This window comes from Chamaea fasciata, unplaced genomic scaffold (assembly GCF_029207755.1).
Source record: "Chamaea fasciata isolate MVZ Bird 193981 ecotype frontalis unplaced genomic scaffold, bChaFas1.0.hap1 SCAF_29, whole genome shotgun sequence".
In the NCBI taxonomy this organism is placed as follows: Eukaryota; Metazoa; Chordata; class Aves; order Passeriformes; family Sylviidae; genus Chamaea; species Chamaea fasciata.
The window spans coordinates 3,606,552-3,621,359 of record NW_027094114.1 but is presented as its reverse complement, the minus strand read 5'-3'; the positions used below and the strand labels follow the sequence as shown (position 1 = coordinate 3,621,359).

Sequence of the window (14,808 nt, the reverse complement as noted above, 5' to 3'; positions counted from 1 at the left end):
TCCAGCCAGCAACAGCCGTTCTCCGCTCGGCGTGCTTTTTGGCGGCTGAGCTCCTCGAGGAGCGGCAGACACGCGTCTCCCTGAACGCCGGAAAAAAAAAAAAAGCACGCAGCTGCCTCAAGCTTTGTCTTTTACCTGCGTTATCTCCCCCTTCCACCTTTGTCCACCTCTTTGTTTCGGTTAAGTACTCTCAAGTATCCAACACTTGGTCTCCTTGGTAACTTGTGGGGAAAAAATTCTTTAGAGAAAGAAGGAACAAACCTAACCCCCAACATGCTTTTAAAATGGACAAGGATAAATTTAGATTTGATATAAGGACAAAATATTTTATGATAGGTTTACAAGACAGAAAAACAGGTTGTCAGTGGAAGTGGATGTCCCATCCCAAAGGTGTTCAAAGTCAGGAGATATTAGCATCCTGCACCCTGGTCCAGTGGTAGCTGTGCCTTCCCATAGCAGGGACAGTGCAGTAGAGGATAATTTTGGGCCATTCTAGTTAAAAAAAAAAAAAAAAAACTTACTTCAAGGAAAGTTCTGACACTTCTTCCTGAAAGACTCACCAAGGGAGTCTATGGCAGAGCTTTCCTGCATGACCTTGCCAGTTGAGCATGGGGGGGTTCTGAGACACATGATAAGCATCCACAAAGGGCATTTGGAGCCTGTGCAAGATTTCCCATGGGATGTCTGACAAAAGAACCGAAGAACGGAAAGGGTTGGAGGATCAAAGTGGTTTTATGACGAACAGGCATAAGAAAACAAAGAGAAAGAAGGATAAAAACAATATCATAATGTATAAAAAGCGTTTACACTATTTGCTGGTCAGGACAGATTTTGGCTGTGCCCTGTAGCTGATCCCCAAAGCCTGTGGAATTTTCCTAAACCCTTGATTGCCAACAACTCTCTGGGACAAGGCAGCTCTCTCTGCTGTGGTACTGAGGGATGTCCAAGTGCCAGATACTGGAGTGGGGACCACAAACCATCAGGGTCTCAGCTTATATCCAGGCTGGAATGCTTGGTTCCTCCCTCTGGGCGGATCATCTCACAATGGGATAGTGAGTCATGTGATAAGGCCTGATGGGCCCATTAGCAGGAGGTAGTCCAGGAGGGGGTCATCTGTGAGCTGTGCAGCAAAGGTGCTGATGGGCCCATTAACAGAAGATAAGACAGAGTGGAGGAGGCAGGGAGTACTGCCTCACCTGGTTTCAATAGTTCATGAAGATGGTGATAGAATATACTTCAACCCAGGACATTGCCCCTCTCCGTAGACACGTGAGCGTTGTTCGCTTTCGGGATGACCCCGGCTGTGTCAGGGGGTACTGCTACGTGGACACAAGACAGCCGGTCCTGTCCTTCTGGGTCCCAGCAGTACCTCGCAGCAGTCCTGCATCCCCGTCAGGATGCCGGCCAAGAGAGGTCCTGGAAGCTGAGGGAGCTGATTTTAAGCTTGCACGGGTGCCTACAGGTCAAGGCCAAGGGCGTTCCCTCAGGATAGAGCAGTCCTGAGAGGTCTCTAGAATTCAAAGAAATCAGTAGACAAATGCATTGTCCACCAAAAGCTCTTTGATTGGCAGGAGGTTAGGGCTCTGCACCCCACCACAAGGCTTCTTTGCCACGTCCAAATTGCAGTGGTTTTCTGTAGGAATTCTATCAAAAATACCTTCCGTCTTTAGACTGCTGAGGTGATTCCATAGGCAGGGGCTTAGAAAGAAACACATTGCGTCAGAATCCTAGACTTGAAGGTAATGTCCACCTGCTGGCCAGGAGGAGTCTCAGCGCACCAAAGCAGCTCATCTTCCTCACCCCTTCCCTGCATAGGGCTGATTCTGTAGCCGCCCTTAGGTCTTCCCCAAGGCTATGTCTAAAGCTTTTTGTCAAGTCACTCTCCTGCCAAGTTAGGCTTCCAGGTTTTTCTTATGTTAACTGGTGCTAAGTACTTCTGGATATGTGTGCTAAGTACTCTTTCCTTCTGTCAATTGCCTGTGCTTCCTTACATCAAACAAAGGCCTTGTTTCATTCCTAAATGTGCCTGAAGCTGGCCCAAGTCTTTTGGCACTGCTTGATTTCCTGTGGCATGGTCTACCTCCCCCAAGAGTATAGAGGGAGCTGGAGAAGGAGCTTGCCAGGCTGCTCTCCATCCTTTACCAGCAGTCTTGCTTAAGCGGACAAGTCCCAGCTGAGCGCAAAATGGAACAGCCGAGCATGGGAAGGGTGGGTGGGAAGGATGATCCAGGAACCGTAGGCCTGGCAGCCTGAGCTTGCTGCCGGGGAAGGCCTTGGAGCACATCCTCCTGAGTGCCATCCCACGGCATGTGCAGGGAGCCAGGGGGTTGGAAAGCTCTGCGGCGGGATGGGGACAGCTGCGGGTCCTGGCAGGGCGTTGAGCTGGGTTTGGTGTTGCTGGGCGTGTTGGGGAAGGAGTCGTCTGGAAGAGGAGAGGTCTAGGCTGGAACTGGAGTCACTTTGAAGGCACCACCTGTGGTATGGCACAGCTTTGGTTATGGAGGACAGAAGGAATAGCTGGGACTTATCAAAAGCCTGATGTCTCTGTGGAAGTGAAGAACGACTCAAGAAAAATGCAGAACACTTCCACAAGCCAAACACAGGTCCCAAATGGGAAAACAAACAAACAAAACCTTGTGACCTCCAGAAGGAGCCCATGCACCCTTGGGCTAGAGCGCTGCAGAAGCCAAGACATAGAGCTTCACTGAGCCAGATGCTCACCTGGAGCACCAGCCCTTTGGTGCCTCAACATGGCAGATCAAAGCCCATTTCCCAGCTATCACTGGCTGGGGCAAATGCTAGGTCCTGGCAGGACTGCAGCACCCAGGATCTTTAGCCAGCAGCAGCAAGTGCTGGCTGGGCAGAAACTTGCACCTCTGCCTTGCACTAAAGACAGCACCCTCCAGAATTGGCATTTACTATCTCAGGAAAATCTGACTCTGCTGTCACCACAGCTATAGGGTTGTGGTAACTTTGCTCATTTTGCTCCTCTTTGGCCTCTTCTCCAGCAGAAGAGAGAGCCATCAGCACTGCAGGTGGCTGAGGAGCTACCACTAACTATAGCAATGTATCTGCAGCAATGTATCTGCAAACCTTGGAATACAAAGTGCTCAAGCCCAACTACCACCTAGATATATTAGTTACAAGTAGCAGCTCTTTGGGAATATATCAAGGCCACAGAGACACAAACTGGTCTACAAAGAAGAGGAGCCTGGGAAATTGAATACCAGGACAAGAAAAATGAGCTAGAGGCCATGAAGGCTCGGAATTATAGCCAATCAAATTGCCTAAGAGAAAAGTGCTGAGCAAACAAAGCAGACGAACCAATCAAGAAAGGCATGAAGGTGTGAACAGTGGTCTTACAATCTATAAACATAGTGTAATGTAAATATGAAATGGCTTCTGCAGAAATCCTATTGGTTGTGTCGTTCAGAGGTACTGAGCTCCCACAAGTATCATTCAGATGTATTTGCTGGCAGCCAGAAATGAAAATTCAGGACTCAAGCTGTAGCCCTAAAGAGCAGGGAGATGCTCGAGGAGGCACCACCTTTGTTTTAGCAATTCAGCAAGCGAGCGAGTCCTTCTGTGAAAGGAACCACTACCCTCCTTGCCTTCCTTCTGGCACCTGAGAAGGACAAAGACTGTCCCAAATGCAATTTGCAGGCTGCCACAAGTCTGTGCTTCTTGTTTCTTTTCAACACAACTCTACCCAAAGCTGCAGCCACAGCTGACACCAGAGAGGAAAGCCCCTGAGAGCAGCAGAGTCTGTGGGGGCTGTTAACATTTACCTCTCCTTCTGTGGCAGTGTGGAGTGCTTTACAAACCTCTCCAAAAGTCCGAGAAACAAAAGAGCCACAAAGAAAGGAGAAAGCATTTAGATCTTGGAGTGCAAGCCAGCCCAGACTGGAGATCTCTGCTGGAAATGCCTAAAACCTGCAGGATGCAGAAGGGCTCTGTCAGAAGGCAGATGAGGCATTTTGCTCTCAAGTGCATGGCCACTGGGCCTGAAGCATTGAGGATGACTGCCTCAGCTCAGAAGGAGAGTTTCTTCTTTCTTCTCGGGCTTCAGTCTCTAAATTATGCAGTTCTAATCCTGACCATGGAGTATTTCCTTCAGCAAACTCTTGGAAAGAAAGCTATGATAGGGGGTAGGTTTCTCTTTCAGGCAAGCAAGATTCTTCTCCCTCTGTACGTGTAGCCAGCTGATTATAGATACACAAAAATGCTAAGGAAATAAACACAGAGATGTCCCATGCTTGAGAGACCAGGAGATCTACCAGGTCATTTTCCTTGCTCCAGGCAAGACCTTGGCAGTGTGACAATTTGACAATTTGACAATGCCTTCTGGCCACGCTTACAAATTCTGACTGGTACTGAGAGATGGGACAATCTATCCTCAGTGTCTGAACATTTTTGCAGCTTGCCTGACTTCAGACTTGATAGATATTCTACCAGGAAAACACCTGGCCCATGGTTTTGTGGTTGGACTCACCCGCTGCCGATATTTTTGACTTTGATGGATTTTGTCATGGGATTTTCCATGCTCACAATTGTCCCTGAGGAAAACAAAATTCAAGATGCTCGCTTTGAAGCAGAGATCCCAGCTTCCAGGAGGCACAAAAGGCAGCCCCATTGCTGGGGCTCTGAACACTTTGTGGTCAGCTGGGTAACAACAACAAAACAACCAGACAGACAGCTCTGAAGCAGAAATGGCCAGCAGAGACTGATTTTCTCCAGAAGTTCCTATGGGGAATCCTAAATGTCCCTGTGATATCAAACTGAGGAGGAACATTTGGTCCAGCTACGCTGCCACGTGCACACAATACGCTATCCTCCAGACAACAAATACACAAGACGTACTCAGTAGCTCCAGGGAGTCCCCCTCGATCTGCTGTTGCTTAGCAGCAGCTGTGTCAGCGCAGGATATGAACCGACTGCCCGGGCTCACCTTCTCAGCTTGGGGAGCAAAGGCTCCTTGACACAATGCTCCTGCTGCAGCTGGTTTGGTGCAAGAGCCTGTGTAGATCTGGGAGAAGAAATGAGTTTGGTTCAGAAAGGTGGCTGGCAGAGATGACCCTGAGATACGTTCCAAATGCCAGCCCTTAGGAAGATGCTGTCAGCCTGCCACACGCAGGGCTCTTCAAATGGATTTTTTGCACGTCCACTTCCCTTTGACTGGATGGCTCAAAGCCAAAGGCTGGTTTTCCTGGAGTTCATGGCCAGATTCATCTTCCATTTTCAGGGATTTTCTGAAGGAGGACTGCCACAAGGACCATATTCCACTTCCTCCCAAGGACCATATTCCACTTCCTCACTCTTTTCCCCCTCCGAGGGCTACAGACACACTTGCAGCTCCTTGTTCAAATGTTCTACCTCCTCCCACAGAGTGCTCTTGTCCTCCACCATGTTCAGGTCATGCTCAACCGGCTGCACTTCTGGTGGAGGCAGTTCCTGTGGCTCACACCAATCCTGGGGCTCCTCCTCCTCAGTCATTTGCAGGAGGCCTTTGCAGGCTGCCTGGCCAAATGTCAACACTTCCACCTCGAGTCAAACAGAACAAAGCAGTCAGAGACTACAGCTTGTCCCTGTCAGCCAAGAGTCATCAGCTGTGAGCAAAGGGAAAGAAGAGATTTACAAGGGCTACAGACAGCTTGTTTCCATCCTCCGTCTTGGGCACCGTGTTCCACTGTTAAAACACCACAGGATCAGGAAGGGCAGAGCCATGGGGGAGGGAAATGCACAGGGACTCCCCATGGGAGGGACCTCGGGAGGTTTCCAGGACAGGCCAAAGCACAGTCAGTGGAGAAAGGGACACAGGGAGGGGCTGTCTGTGTGCTCTGCCATGGCAGGATGAGATGCAGAGCTGCACAGACACCCAGACCATGTGGATCCCTGCAGGAGCTGATCTCACTCAGTGGCTCCCTGGCCTCTGCTGCTCTCTGGTTGCTCTGGTTTGATGTTCCCTGGTGGTCACACCCAGCCCCACACACACCAGTGCTGTGTGCACACACACCAGTCTCAACAGTGCCTGGGCCCCAAAGGACACAGGACCTGATGGTTTGTGGTCCCCACGCCAGTATCTGGCACTTGGACATCCCTCAGTACCACAGCAGAGAGAGCTCCCTTGTCCCAGAGAGTTCTTGGCAGCAGGGGGTTTAGGAAAATGGCACAGGCTGTGGGGATCAGCTGTAGGGCATGGCCAGGGATGGGCACTGACCATCACCTCTGAGCAAACCACCTTGATCCCCCATCCTTTCCCTTCCTGGGGTCCTTTCTTAGATACTCCATGGGAAATCTCGCACATTGGCCAAATGCCCTTTGTGGATTGCCATCGTAAATCTCAGACCCCAACGCTGAACCTCCCATGCTCATGTGACATCATGCTGGAAAGCTCTGCCATTGACCCCCTTGGTGAGGCTTTCATGAGGAGGTGTCAGAACTTCCCTAAAATTAAATTTTTATCTTTTGTTTTTTTTTAAAATTGGAATGGCCCTAAAATATCATGTACTGCAGCCCCCTTGCTGTGAGAAGGCACAACTACCACTGCAACAGATGGTCAAAGCTCCAGATCTTGAACACTTTTTGGGATGGGGCACTCACTTTTGTGGACAACCTGTTCCTGTCCTGTCAGCATAAACACAAAATATTTCATTCTTATATCAAGTCTGAATTTATGCTTGACAATTTTAAAGGCTTTTCCCTTTCCACTGCCAATACAGGCTTGTAAAAATATGCCAATTTTTCTGGGATTATGACCACGATGTTTTAGTCTGAAAAGACCTTGAAAAGACACAAAAATCTCCCAAGATATGATCTGGAGGCCACAAGCACAAAGCCCGTGAGACTAAGGGCCCTGGGCTCAGTGGTGTGAGTAGCCTGAGAGGGCCTGAAGGGGTGTTTCAGAGATGGTGGAGCCCTTCTTCATTGTGTGAAACTGCCTGAGGATGAAATAATGCCAAACAGATCTCCTGGGCAGTTCCAAACTGGACACAAGGAGAGAGGAATTTCTGTCCCAGGGCAGGGCTGTGGTGCAAAACATCCCCCAGAAAGAGTCTGGAGCAGCCCAAGGCTCTGTGTGGCCAGGCAGAGGCAGGCAGGACGCAGAGCTGTCAGCAAAGGAAGGGCCCAGCCAGGCGGGGCAGTCGGGGGATGACAACAGCCTGCAGGGACACAGGCGCAGGGCATGGACACCATAGGACAGCCTGGGCTGCACAGGGCACAGGGATGGACAGCAGCTGCAAGGCCCTGACAGAGCCAACTCCTGCAGCACTTTGGCCATGGCTGCTGGGCCTGGGCCTGAGCCATGAGGAGGAGACAAGTGACCCTTGCAGGCCTGGGGCCTCATTGCCTCCTTGTCCCTGCTCAGCAGCCTGGCAGGGGCCGCCCCATGGTGCTGCCCTTGGCATTGCACATCCCCACATCCCAGTGGGCTGGGAAGAGCCCTGAGCACTGAGGGTGGGACAGGATGTGCCTTGGCAGGGGCTGGGGCTCGGGCCTTGGCCCTTTGCATTTTTGGAACAAATGCAGGTTTCCACAGCATCAAAGACACCTTTGCCTTGTTTGTCCCCACCTGTCATCAGTGCCTACAATATTCTGCTCTAACTGGAACCTGGGGACATTTTCTCAGTCATGTCTGTCAGTGGGACCCATTAAAACTTCAAAAAACTTTGGAGTTTCAATCTGATTAGGAGTTCTCAGAAAGTTTTTTAAACACTCTCTTAGGGACTGAGTCTGATGTAAACAACACCAAAGCCCCAAGAGGGTCATTAAAATCCTGGTACTGTGTCTGTGCTGCTGAGCTGGGCCGGGCTCCTGAAACAGAGGCACCTCCTGGAAACCAAGAAGAGATTTTAAAAGACATTTCTCCTCAGGAGCAGCTCCACTCCCAGCCCAACAGGGCTGAGGGCACTGCTTGCAGGTACCTGAGAGCAGTGAAGCGGACAGTAGCTTAAAGCAACTGGAAGGACAATTCTGAGATAATTCACGGAGAAGTCTTCACAACTTTTAAAAATTATGAACTTCTTCATGGAGAAATCCTCACCACTTCAGACACAGTCAGTCTGTGGCTGCAGGGATCTCCTAAAGCTGACCCTGGACAGGACTGACAGCACTGTAAGGATGGCTCTGCTGCCCTTTCTGCTTTGGGGGAGGATGTGCTTCAGAGCGGAGCTGCCCGGGGCACCGTCAGAGGGACAGGGCAGGACGGCTCCTGCTGCCAGGGACGGCTGCAGGGGCTGAAGCTGGGGCTGCAGCCAGGGGTGCCCAGGGCTGTCGTGCAGAGCAGGTGCTGCAGCCCTGAGGGCTCTTGGCCAGGCCGGGGGATCTGTCACCTGCCAGGGGCAGCTCTCAGCCTGCCTGGGAGCTCCCATGGATGCGGGAGGGGAGCTGTGGGTGCAGTGAGTGACTCCTGCCAGGGCAGGTCCTGCAGTTGTGGAGAGGGTGCTGTGTGTTCCAGGGCTGCTCAGAGCTCCAGCTCACGCACAAGTCATTTCTGAGGGCAGGTTTATGAGCTCATTCAGGGCAGAAGTTCCCTGCTTGAGTCTCTACTTTCCTGAATCTGTGCGCCCACTCTTCCCTGGCTCAGCTTGGTGACAATGGAAACTCATCTGTGCAGGGTAGAGCAGGGGCTGAGGCTCTTAAAACATCACACTGAGCTTTCCTGGGAACACGTCACAGGGACAGAGCAGCTCCCCTCAGTCTGCCGTCAGCCTCAGACAATCCTCCTCCACCCTGTTCTCCCCAGGTGCAGCAGAATCTCTCATTCTGCTTCCTGCAATCTCCATCTCTTTGCCCTGGCAACTCCCGTGCCTTATCAGGATATTCTTGGTCCAAGTTCTAACACCAGGACTGGCCCCTGCCCTCACTGTTCCCCTGCACTGACTGGGGGTCAGGGCTGACTCCCAGGTGCCCTGCAGGTCAGGGTCTGGCTCCTCACTGAACATTGGCCAGCAGCAATCAGGGCTCCAGCAACCAAGGTGAAGGAAGTTCTCCTAGACATAGACAAGGGGGAGGTGTTTAGTGACAGAGAATGTTCTCTGAGAAAGGACTTTGACTCTTCTGTGAGAAATGTCCCCTCAAATGTCACTGTCTTTCTTCCATCTGCAGGTTGGGATGTCCAGACACAGCAAATGTCCAACAGCAGCTCCATCAGCCACTTCCTCCTGCTGGCATTGGCAGACACGCGGCAGCTGCAGCTCCTGCACTTCTGCCTCTTCCTGGGCATCTCCCTGGCTGCCCTCCTGGGCAACGGCCTCGTCATCAGCGCCGTAGCCTGCGGCCACCACCTGCACAGCCCCATGTTCTTCTTCCTGCTCAACCTGGCCCTCGCTGACCTGGGCTCCATCCTCACCACTGTCCCCAAAGCCATGCACAATTCCCTCTGGGACACCAGGACCATCTCCTATGCAGGATGTGCTGCACAGCTCTTTCTGTTTGTGTTTTTCATTTCAGCAGAGGTTTCCCTCCTGACCATCATGTGCTACCACCGCTACGTGTCCATCTGCAAACCCCTGCACTACGGGACCCTCCTGGGCAGCAGAGCTTGTGCCCACATGGCAGCAGCTGCCTGGGCCAGTGCCTTTCTCAATGCTCTGCTGCACACAGCCAATACATTTTCCCTGCCCCTGTGCCATGGCAATGCCCTGGGCCAGTTCTTCTGTGAAATCCCACACATCCTCAAGCTTTCCTGCTCCAAATCTTACCTCAGGGAACTTGGGCTCGTTGTTCTAAGTGCTTCTCTATATTTTGGCTGTTTTGTGTTCATGGTTTTCATGTATGTGCAGATCTTCAGGGCTGTGCTGAGGATTGCCTCTGAGCAGGGACGGCACAAAGCCTTTTCCACCTGCCTCCCTCACCTGGCTGTGGTCTCTCTGTTTCTCAGCACTGGCACATTTGCCAATCTGAAGCCCCCCTCCATCTCCTCCCCATCCCTGGATCTGGCATTGTCAGTTCTGTACTCGGTGGTGTCTCCAGCCCTGAACCCCGTCATCTACAGCCTGAGGAACCAGGAACTCAAGGCTGAAGTGTGGACACTGATCACTAGACGATTTCAGAAACATTAAACTGCTTGCTTATTTCTGCAAATCACTTGTGATAGAAGTCATCTTTGATACCACTTGTTGGTGTGGTTGTCAAGGTTTTATTCTTTCTTTGAGTTTTCAGTGGTGTTCACAAAGCAAGGCCATTGTTTGTGCCCTGTCTTGTTTTGTTTGCCTCCATATTTTCTGTGGTCAAAAGACTGTGTCAATGAGGAGCTGTGCACTCAGTGGCTTTAAACGAACTAAAGGATCTCCCAGAAAAGTTTTCACTGGAGATCCCTTGTTTTGTTCCCTTCCTTTGCAGCTGCAGCAGCAATGTCTGTGTGCAGAGCTGGGGACAGATAAGTGCTGGCACAGCAGCTCTGCCCCAGCTGGCCACCCCATTCCTGATCCAGGCAAGGAGCCATTGGCCTTCTTGGCCACCTGGGCACGCTGCTGCCTCATGTCCAGCCTGCTGTCCAGCAGTCCCCTCAGGTCCGTTTCTGCCTGGCCACTGTCCAGCCTCTCTGTCCCCAGCCTGTAGCACTGCAGGGATTGTTGTGGCCCAAGTGCAGGACTTGGCCCTTGGTCTTGTTAAACCTTCCATTGCTGGATTTGGGCCCTGGATCCAGCCTTTCCAGGGCCCTGTGCAGAGCCCTCCTACCCTCCAGAAGATCCACACTCACACCCAGCTTGGTGTCATCTGCAAATTTGTGTATGGTGGACTCAATCCCCTCATCCAGATCATCAATGCAAATATTGAAATCCACGCTGGCTGGGTCTGATCCCTCGGCCATCCTGTGGGTGCCGTGTGATGGCACTCAAGGTGATCTGTTCCATAACCTTGCTGGGCATCGAGGTCAGGCTGACAGGCCTGAAGTTCCCCAGATCCTCCTGCCAGCCCTTCTTGGGGATGGGCTCACATTGGCACCTCCAGTCCTCTGGGACCTCCCTGGGGAGCCAGAACTGATGAGAAATAATGGAGAGCAGCTTGGGGAGCTCATCCACCAGCTCCCTCATCCCTCTAGGATGGATCCCATCTGGTCCCAGAGACACCTGTGAGCATCTGAGTGGCTCAGCAGGTCAGCAGCTGCTTCCTCCTGGATTACAGGGGGGCTGTTCTGCTCCCTGTGCCCATCTACCAGCTCAGGAGAACACTTGTCCTGAGGACAATCTGTCTTAATTGTTGGAAACTGAGGCAAAGAAGGGGTTAAATACCTCAGCCTTTTCCTTATCTTTAGTTGCTATATTCCCCCCACCATATCTAATAAAGAATGGCTGTTGTCCTGACCTCTCCTTTTCTCCTTTTGCTATTAATGTATTTATAAGAACATTTTTATTATCTGTCACCGAAGTGGCCTGGTTAAGCTCAAATTGAGCTTTCACCTCTCTAATTTTTATTTTGCATGACCTAACAACATCTTTAAACATTTCCTGAGTGTCCTGCTCATCTGTCCAAAGGAGATGCACTGTCTTTTTCTCCCATGAGTTCCTGCAAAGGCCCCATGCCCAGCCAGGCCAGTCATTTTCCTTGCTAGCTCATATTTTGGCACAGAGGGACACGCTGTTCCTGCTCCTTCCAGATTTCTTTCTTGAAGTGTGTCCATCCTTCTTGGAATCCTTTGTTTTTAAGGGCTGTTTCTCTTAAAAATATCAGTACCTGATTTGGCACTCCCCAAATCTGCATCCTGATTAGACTGAAGACTGCTCTCTGTCAGGCCAGTGTACAAGTTTTTTTGATGCCCCTCCTTCTTTCACACACTATTTAAAACTCAATAATTTCATGGTCACTTTGCCCCAAAATGCCTCTTACCATCATTTATCTCCCACCAGCCCTTTTCTGTTTTTGAACAGCAAGAGACAGAGCTTTCCTTGGCAGTGGGAAGAGAAGGAAACCTCCCCAAAGCTTGAAAGGTTCAGCCTGGAGCTGAGCAAAAAGAAAAGTCCCTCTAGGGCAGAATTTTGGTGCAGGAGGTGTCCCAGTGTGAGGCCGGGCCATGGCCTGGCTCTGTGTGCCAGGAGCCGGCAGCGCTGGGTGCAGGGAGCCCAGGGAGGGCACAGAAATGCTGGGCTGAGAAATGCTGGGGGGACAGCGAGATGGGCGTGTGCAGCCGGCCAGGGAACAGCAGCAGCACGCACAGGGGGCACAGCCTGCAGGACACATGGCCAAGGGCTGGGCAGGGCTGGCAGGGCCACAGGCACCCAGGCCTTTTTCCCCTGGGCTCTGCCAGCGCCTCTGGAGGCCCCACAGAAGGAACTTTCCTTTCAGGGGCTGCACTTTGCTTCTGCCCGGCCCCTCCCTGAGGAGGCTGGCAGGGCTTGCAGTATTTTGACATTTGTCCTTGCTGCCCCTCCCATCCCACTGCCCCACAACCAGCCCCGAGCCACCCGGGAGGGACAGGCCCTGCTGTGCCAGGCCTGGGCTTAGGGCTTGGCCTTTCTGCTCCCTCCAACCAGCCCAGGCCTTGCTCAGCATTGCAGTTCCCTGCTCACAGCCTGCGGCTCCCTGCAATCCTGGCCTCAAGGATCTGCTCTCAGCAGTCCCTGGGGAGCCTTTGGCACTCCCTGCCCTCAGTGGGGCCCAGGGATGCTCCAAGGGACTTGGAGTTTTGCTTCTGCCTCCTTGAGCAGCTTCTTCAACCCTCTCTCCATGCCTAAGCGTCCTGGACTCAGCCCCAAATCCAGTGTGGGGCTCATGAAAATACAGAATACTTTCACGAGCTCTTTCTCTCTCTTCAGTTGTCTTCATGTCTCCAATGTAAGAAATAAAATACAAATTTCTTAACGCAGTTAAAGATTTCGACTGTAAGGTGCCTTCTCTCAGTTAAAATACTGGTGACCTTGTTATCTTGTACCTATTGAAAGGTCTCTTTTGTTAAATACCGTTTACCCCATACCTGCCTTCTCTCGTTAAAGGCTACTTATTGCAGTATCTAGTACCTATTGAAAGGTCTGCTTTGTTAAATACTGTTTACCCCATACCCATTGTTATTGTAATGCTTTCCGTGGTAAATGCTATTTCCCTCAAAGTCTCTTTCTTTAGAACTGTATTCTTCCCCGTCGAGTACCTGTTCCTGCCCTGCTGGCTCCCGCCCTGCTGGCTCCCGCAAGGCAACCGGTGACTCCACCCGGTATGTAAATGAAGAAGACTCCCACGGACCTCAGCGCCCAGAAGGAGCGGAAAAAAAACCTAAAAACAACGAGCCAACATGAAACCTAGGGCTAAGACAAACCACTCTGGGTCGGCAGAACCATAGAGAACCTGACAGCAAGCAGAGCCGGATTCTGCCTCGTCACCATAACTTGAACAGCACTCGACCAGACAGGCATCTCTAGACCACGAGATATGAGTGTTTTTCCTGGGGTTCTGCCCAAGGAATGAATTATTAAAAAAATATGAATATTGCCCTAATGCCGATATCCAACTATGACTGACAAAAGACTCTCTAACAGTTTAAAGTTAGAAAGTGTATGTTTAATTACGACGCCGGGCAGTGTGCGGGATAGCTCCCAAACACACGCGCCTCACAGAAGATCACAGGGCCTTTTTATGTACAGAAGTATTGAATATCCAAAACACAAATGTATATTGATGACTTTAGTACATCCCATTCCCCGCTTCGTATGGTAATTAGCCAAAAGCTATTAAGCATGCGTGCTTTGTTCTCGTATGGTAATTGGCCGAAAGCTATTAAGCATGCGTGGTTTGTTCTTTGAATGGGTCGGTGGTCTTTTTTATGGGGCGGGGTCTCAAAATGATGAAGTAAGTGAGTCTTCTTCACTTTGACTTTTTAACCTTTTAGTGTTGTGTGACAACTGAATCCTGTTTTCCCAGGAGTATTTGATTTATGAATTCATTGTCCTTCTTGAAGCCTATTGATTAGTCAGAATACACAAACATAAGTTGACAGGCCTCATGATTTATCAGTTCCTTAAATCCGGCTTCTGCTTATCAAAAGGGAAGTCTATCTGTCTTGCTTCAGCGATATCTGGTTAAACTAAAATCTTTAATTCTTCAAAATTAATGTTTCATTTCCCCACTTCCTCTTTAAAGTGAGTAAATTATTTTACTCAATATATAGAGTCTTCTTCATCTATCCAAGTTGTACAACTAGTGTCTCTCAAGACTAATCCATATGCTTCTGATAGTGAAGTTAAGGCTGTTACTCTTCGTAGCATCCTCCAATTCCAAATAAGTATCACTACAGATAAAACTAAACTTATACTAACTAAAATAAGTAACACAGCTATAGGGTGGACTAAGGTATTTAGTATACCGGTTGCTGTCGGAGACCACCCAAAAAGCTCATCCCACCAATGATGAGACACATGTTCCTCAAGCCTTTTAAAAACTCCTTTGATGGTCTCTGTGTCATGGTGTATTGTAATTAACATCTTTTTCCCCTCTTCCTTAATTTTTTTTAAGATTTCTCTCAATTCAGGATGTCTCATCAATTGAGTGACTAGAGTCAAATTCATTCTTATGGGCACAGGCAGTATCTTCTCCACGGTGGTTAGGTTAGTCTTTACATATTGACGTGATACTACAGGTGCTCGATAGGAAAAATCACATCTCCTAACAAAATTACAAACACAAAAATTAAATTGCGTCTCTTTTACAATTTGGTTATCTACCCTTATGATGGGGCATGCTGTCTTTAGACAGACGCACTCCTGTCCTGTATACACCAATGAAGTTTTCTGTTTGCCTGGATGTGTTTCAAAGTGACAAATATTTTGGTCTGTATCTAAACAAGTGTCTTTGTCACTTTCTAATGTCTTTTCACATATA

General features: G+C 50.1%; 1 protein-coding gene across 1 annotated transcript; it reads left to right on the top strand.

The window, feature by feature from the left end:
- Positions 1 to 9,128: 9,128 nt before the first annotated feature.
- LOC136302550 (olfactory receptor 14J1-like) lies at positions 9,129 to 10,061 on the top strand. Its single transcript, XM_066206025.1, has one exon. It carries the CDS (start codon positions 9,129 to 9,131, stop codon positions 10,059 to 10,061), a length of 933 nt encoding a protein of 310 aa, XP_066062122.1.
- Positions 10,062 to 14,808: the final 4,747 nt, after the last annotated feature.

Excerpts from the sequence above, each read along its gene's own strand:
- LOC136302550 (XM_066206025.1), top strand. The coding sequence starts at position 9,129 with ATGTCCAACAGCAGCTCCATCAGCCACTTCCTCCTGCTGGCATTGGCA.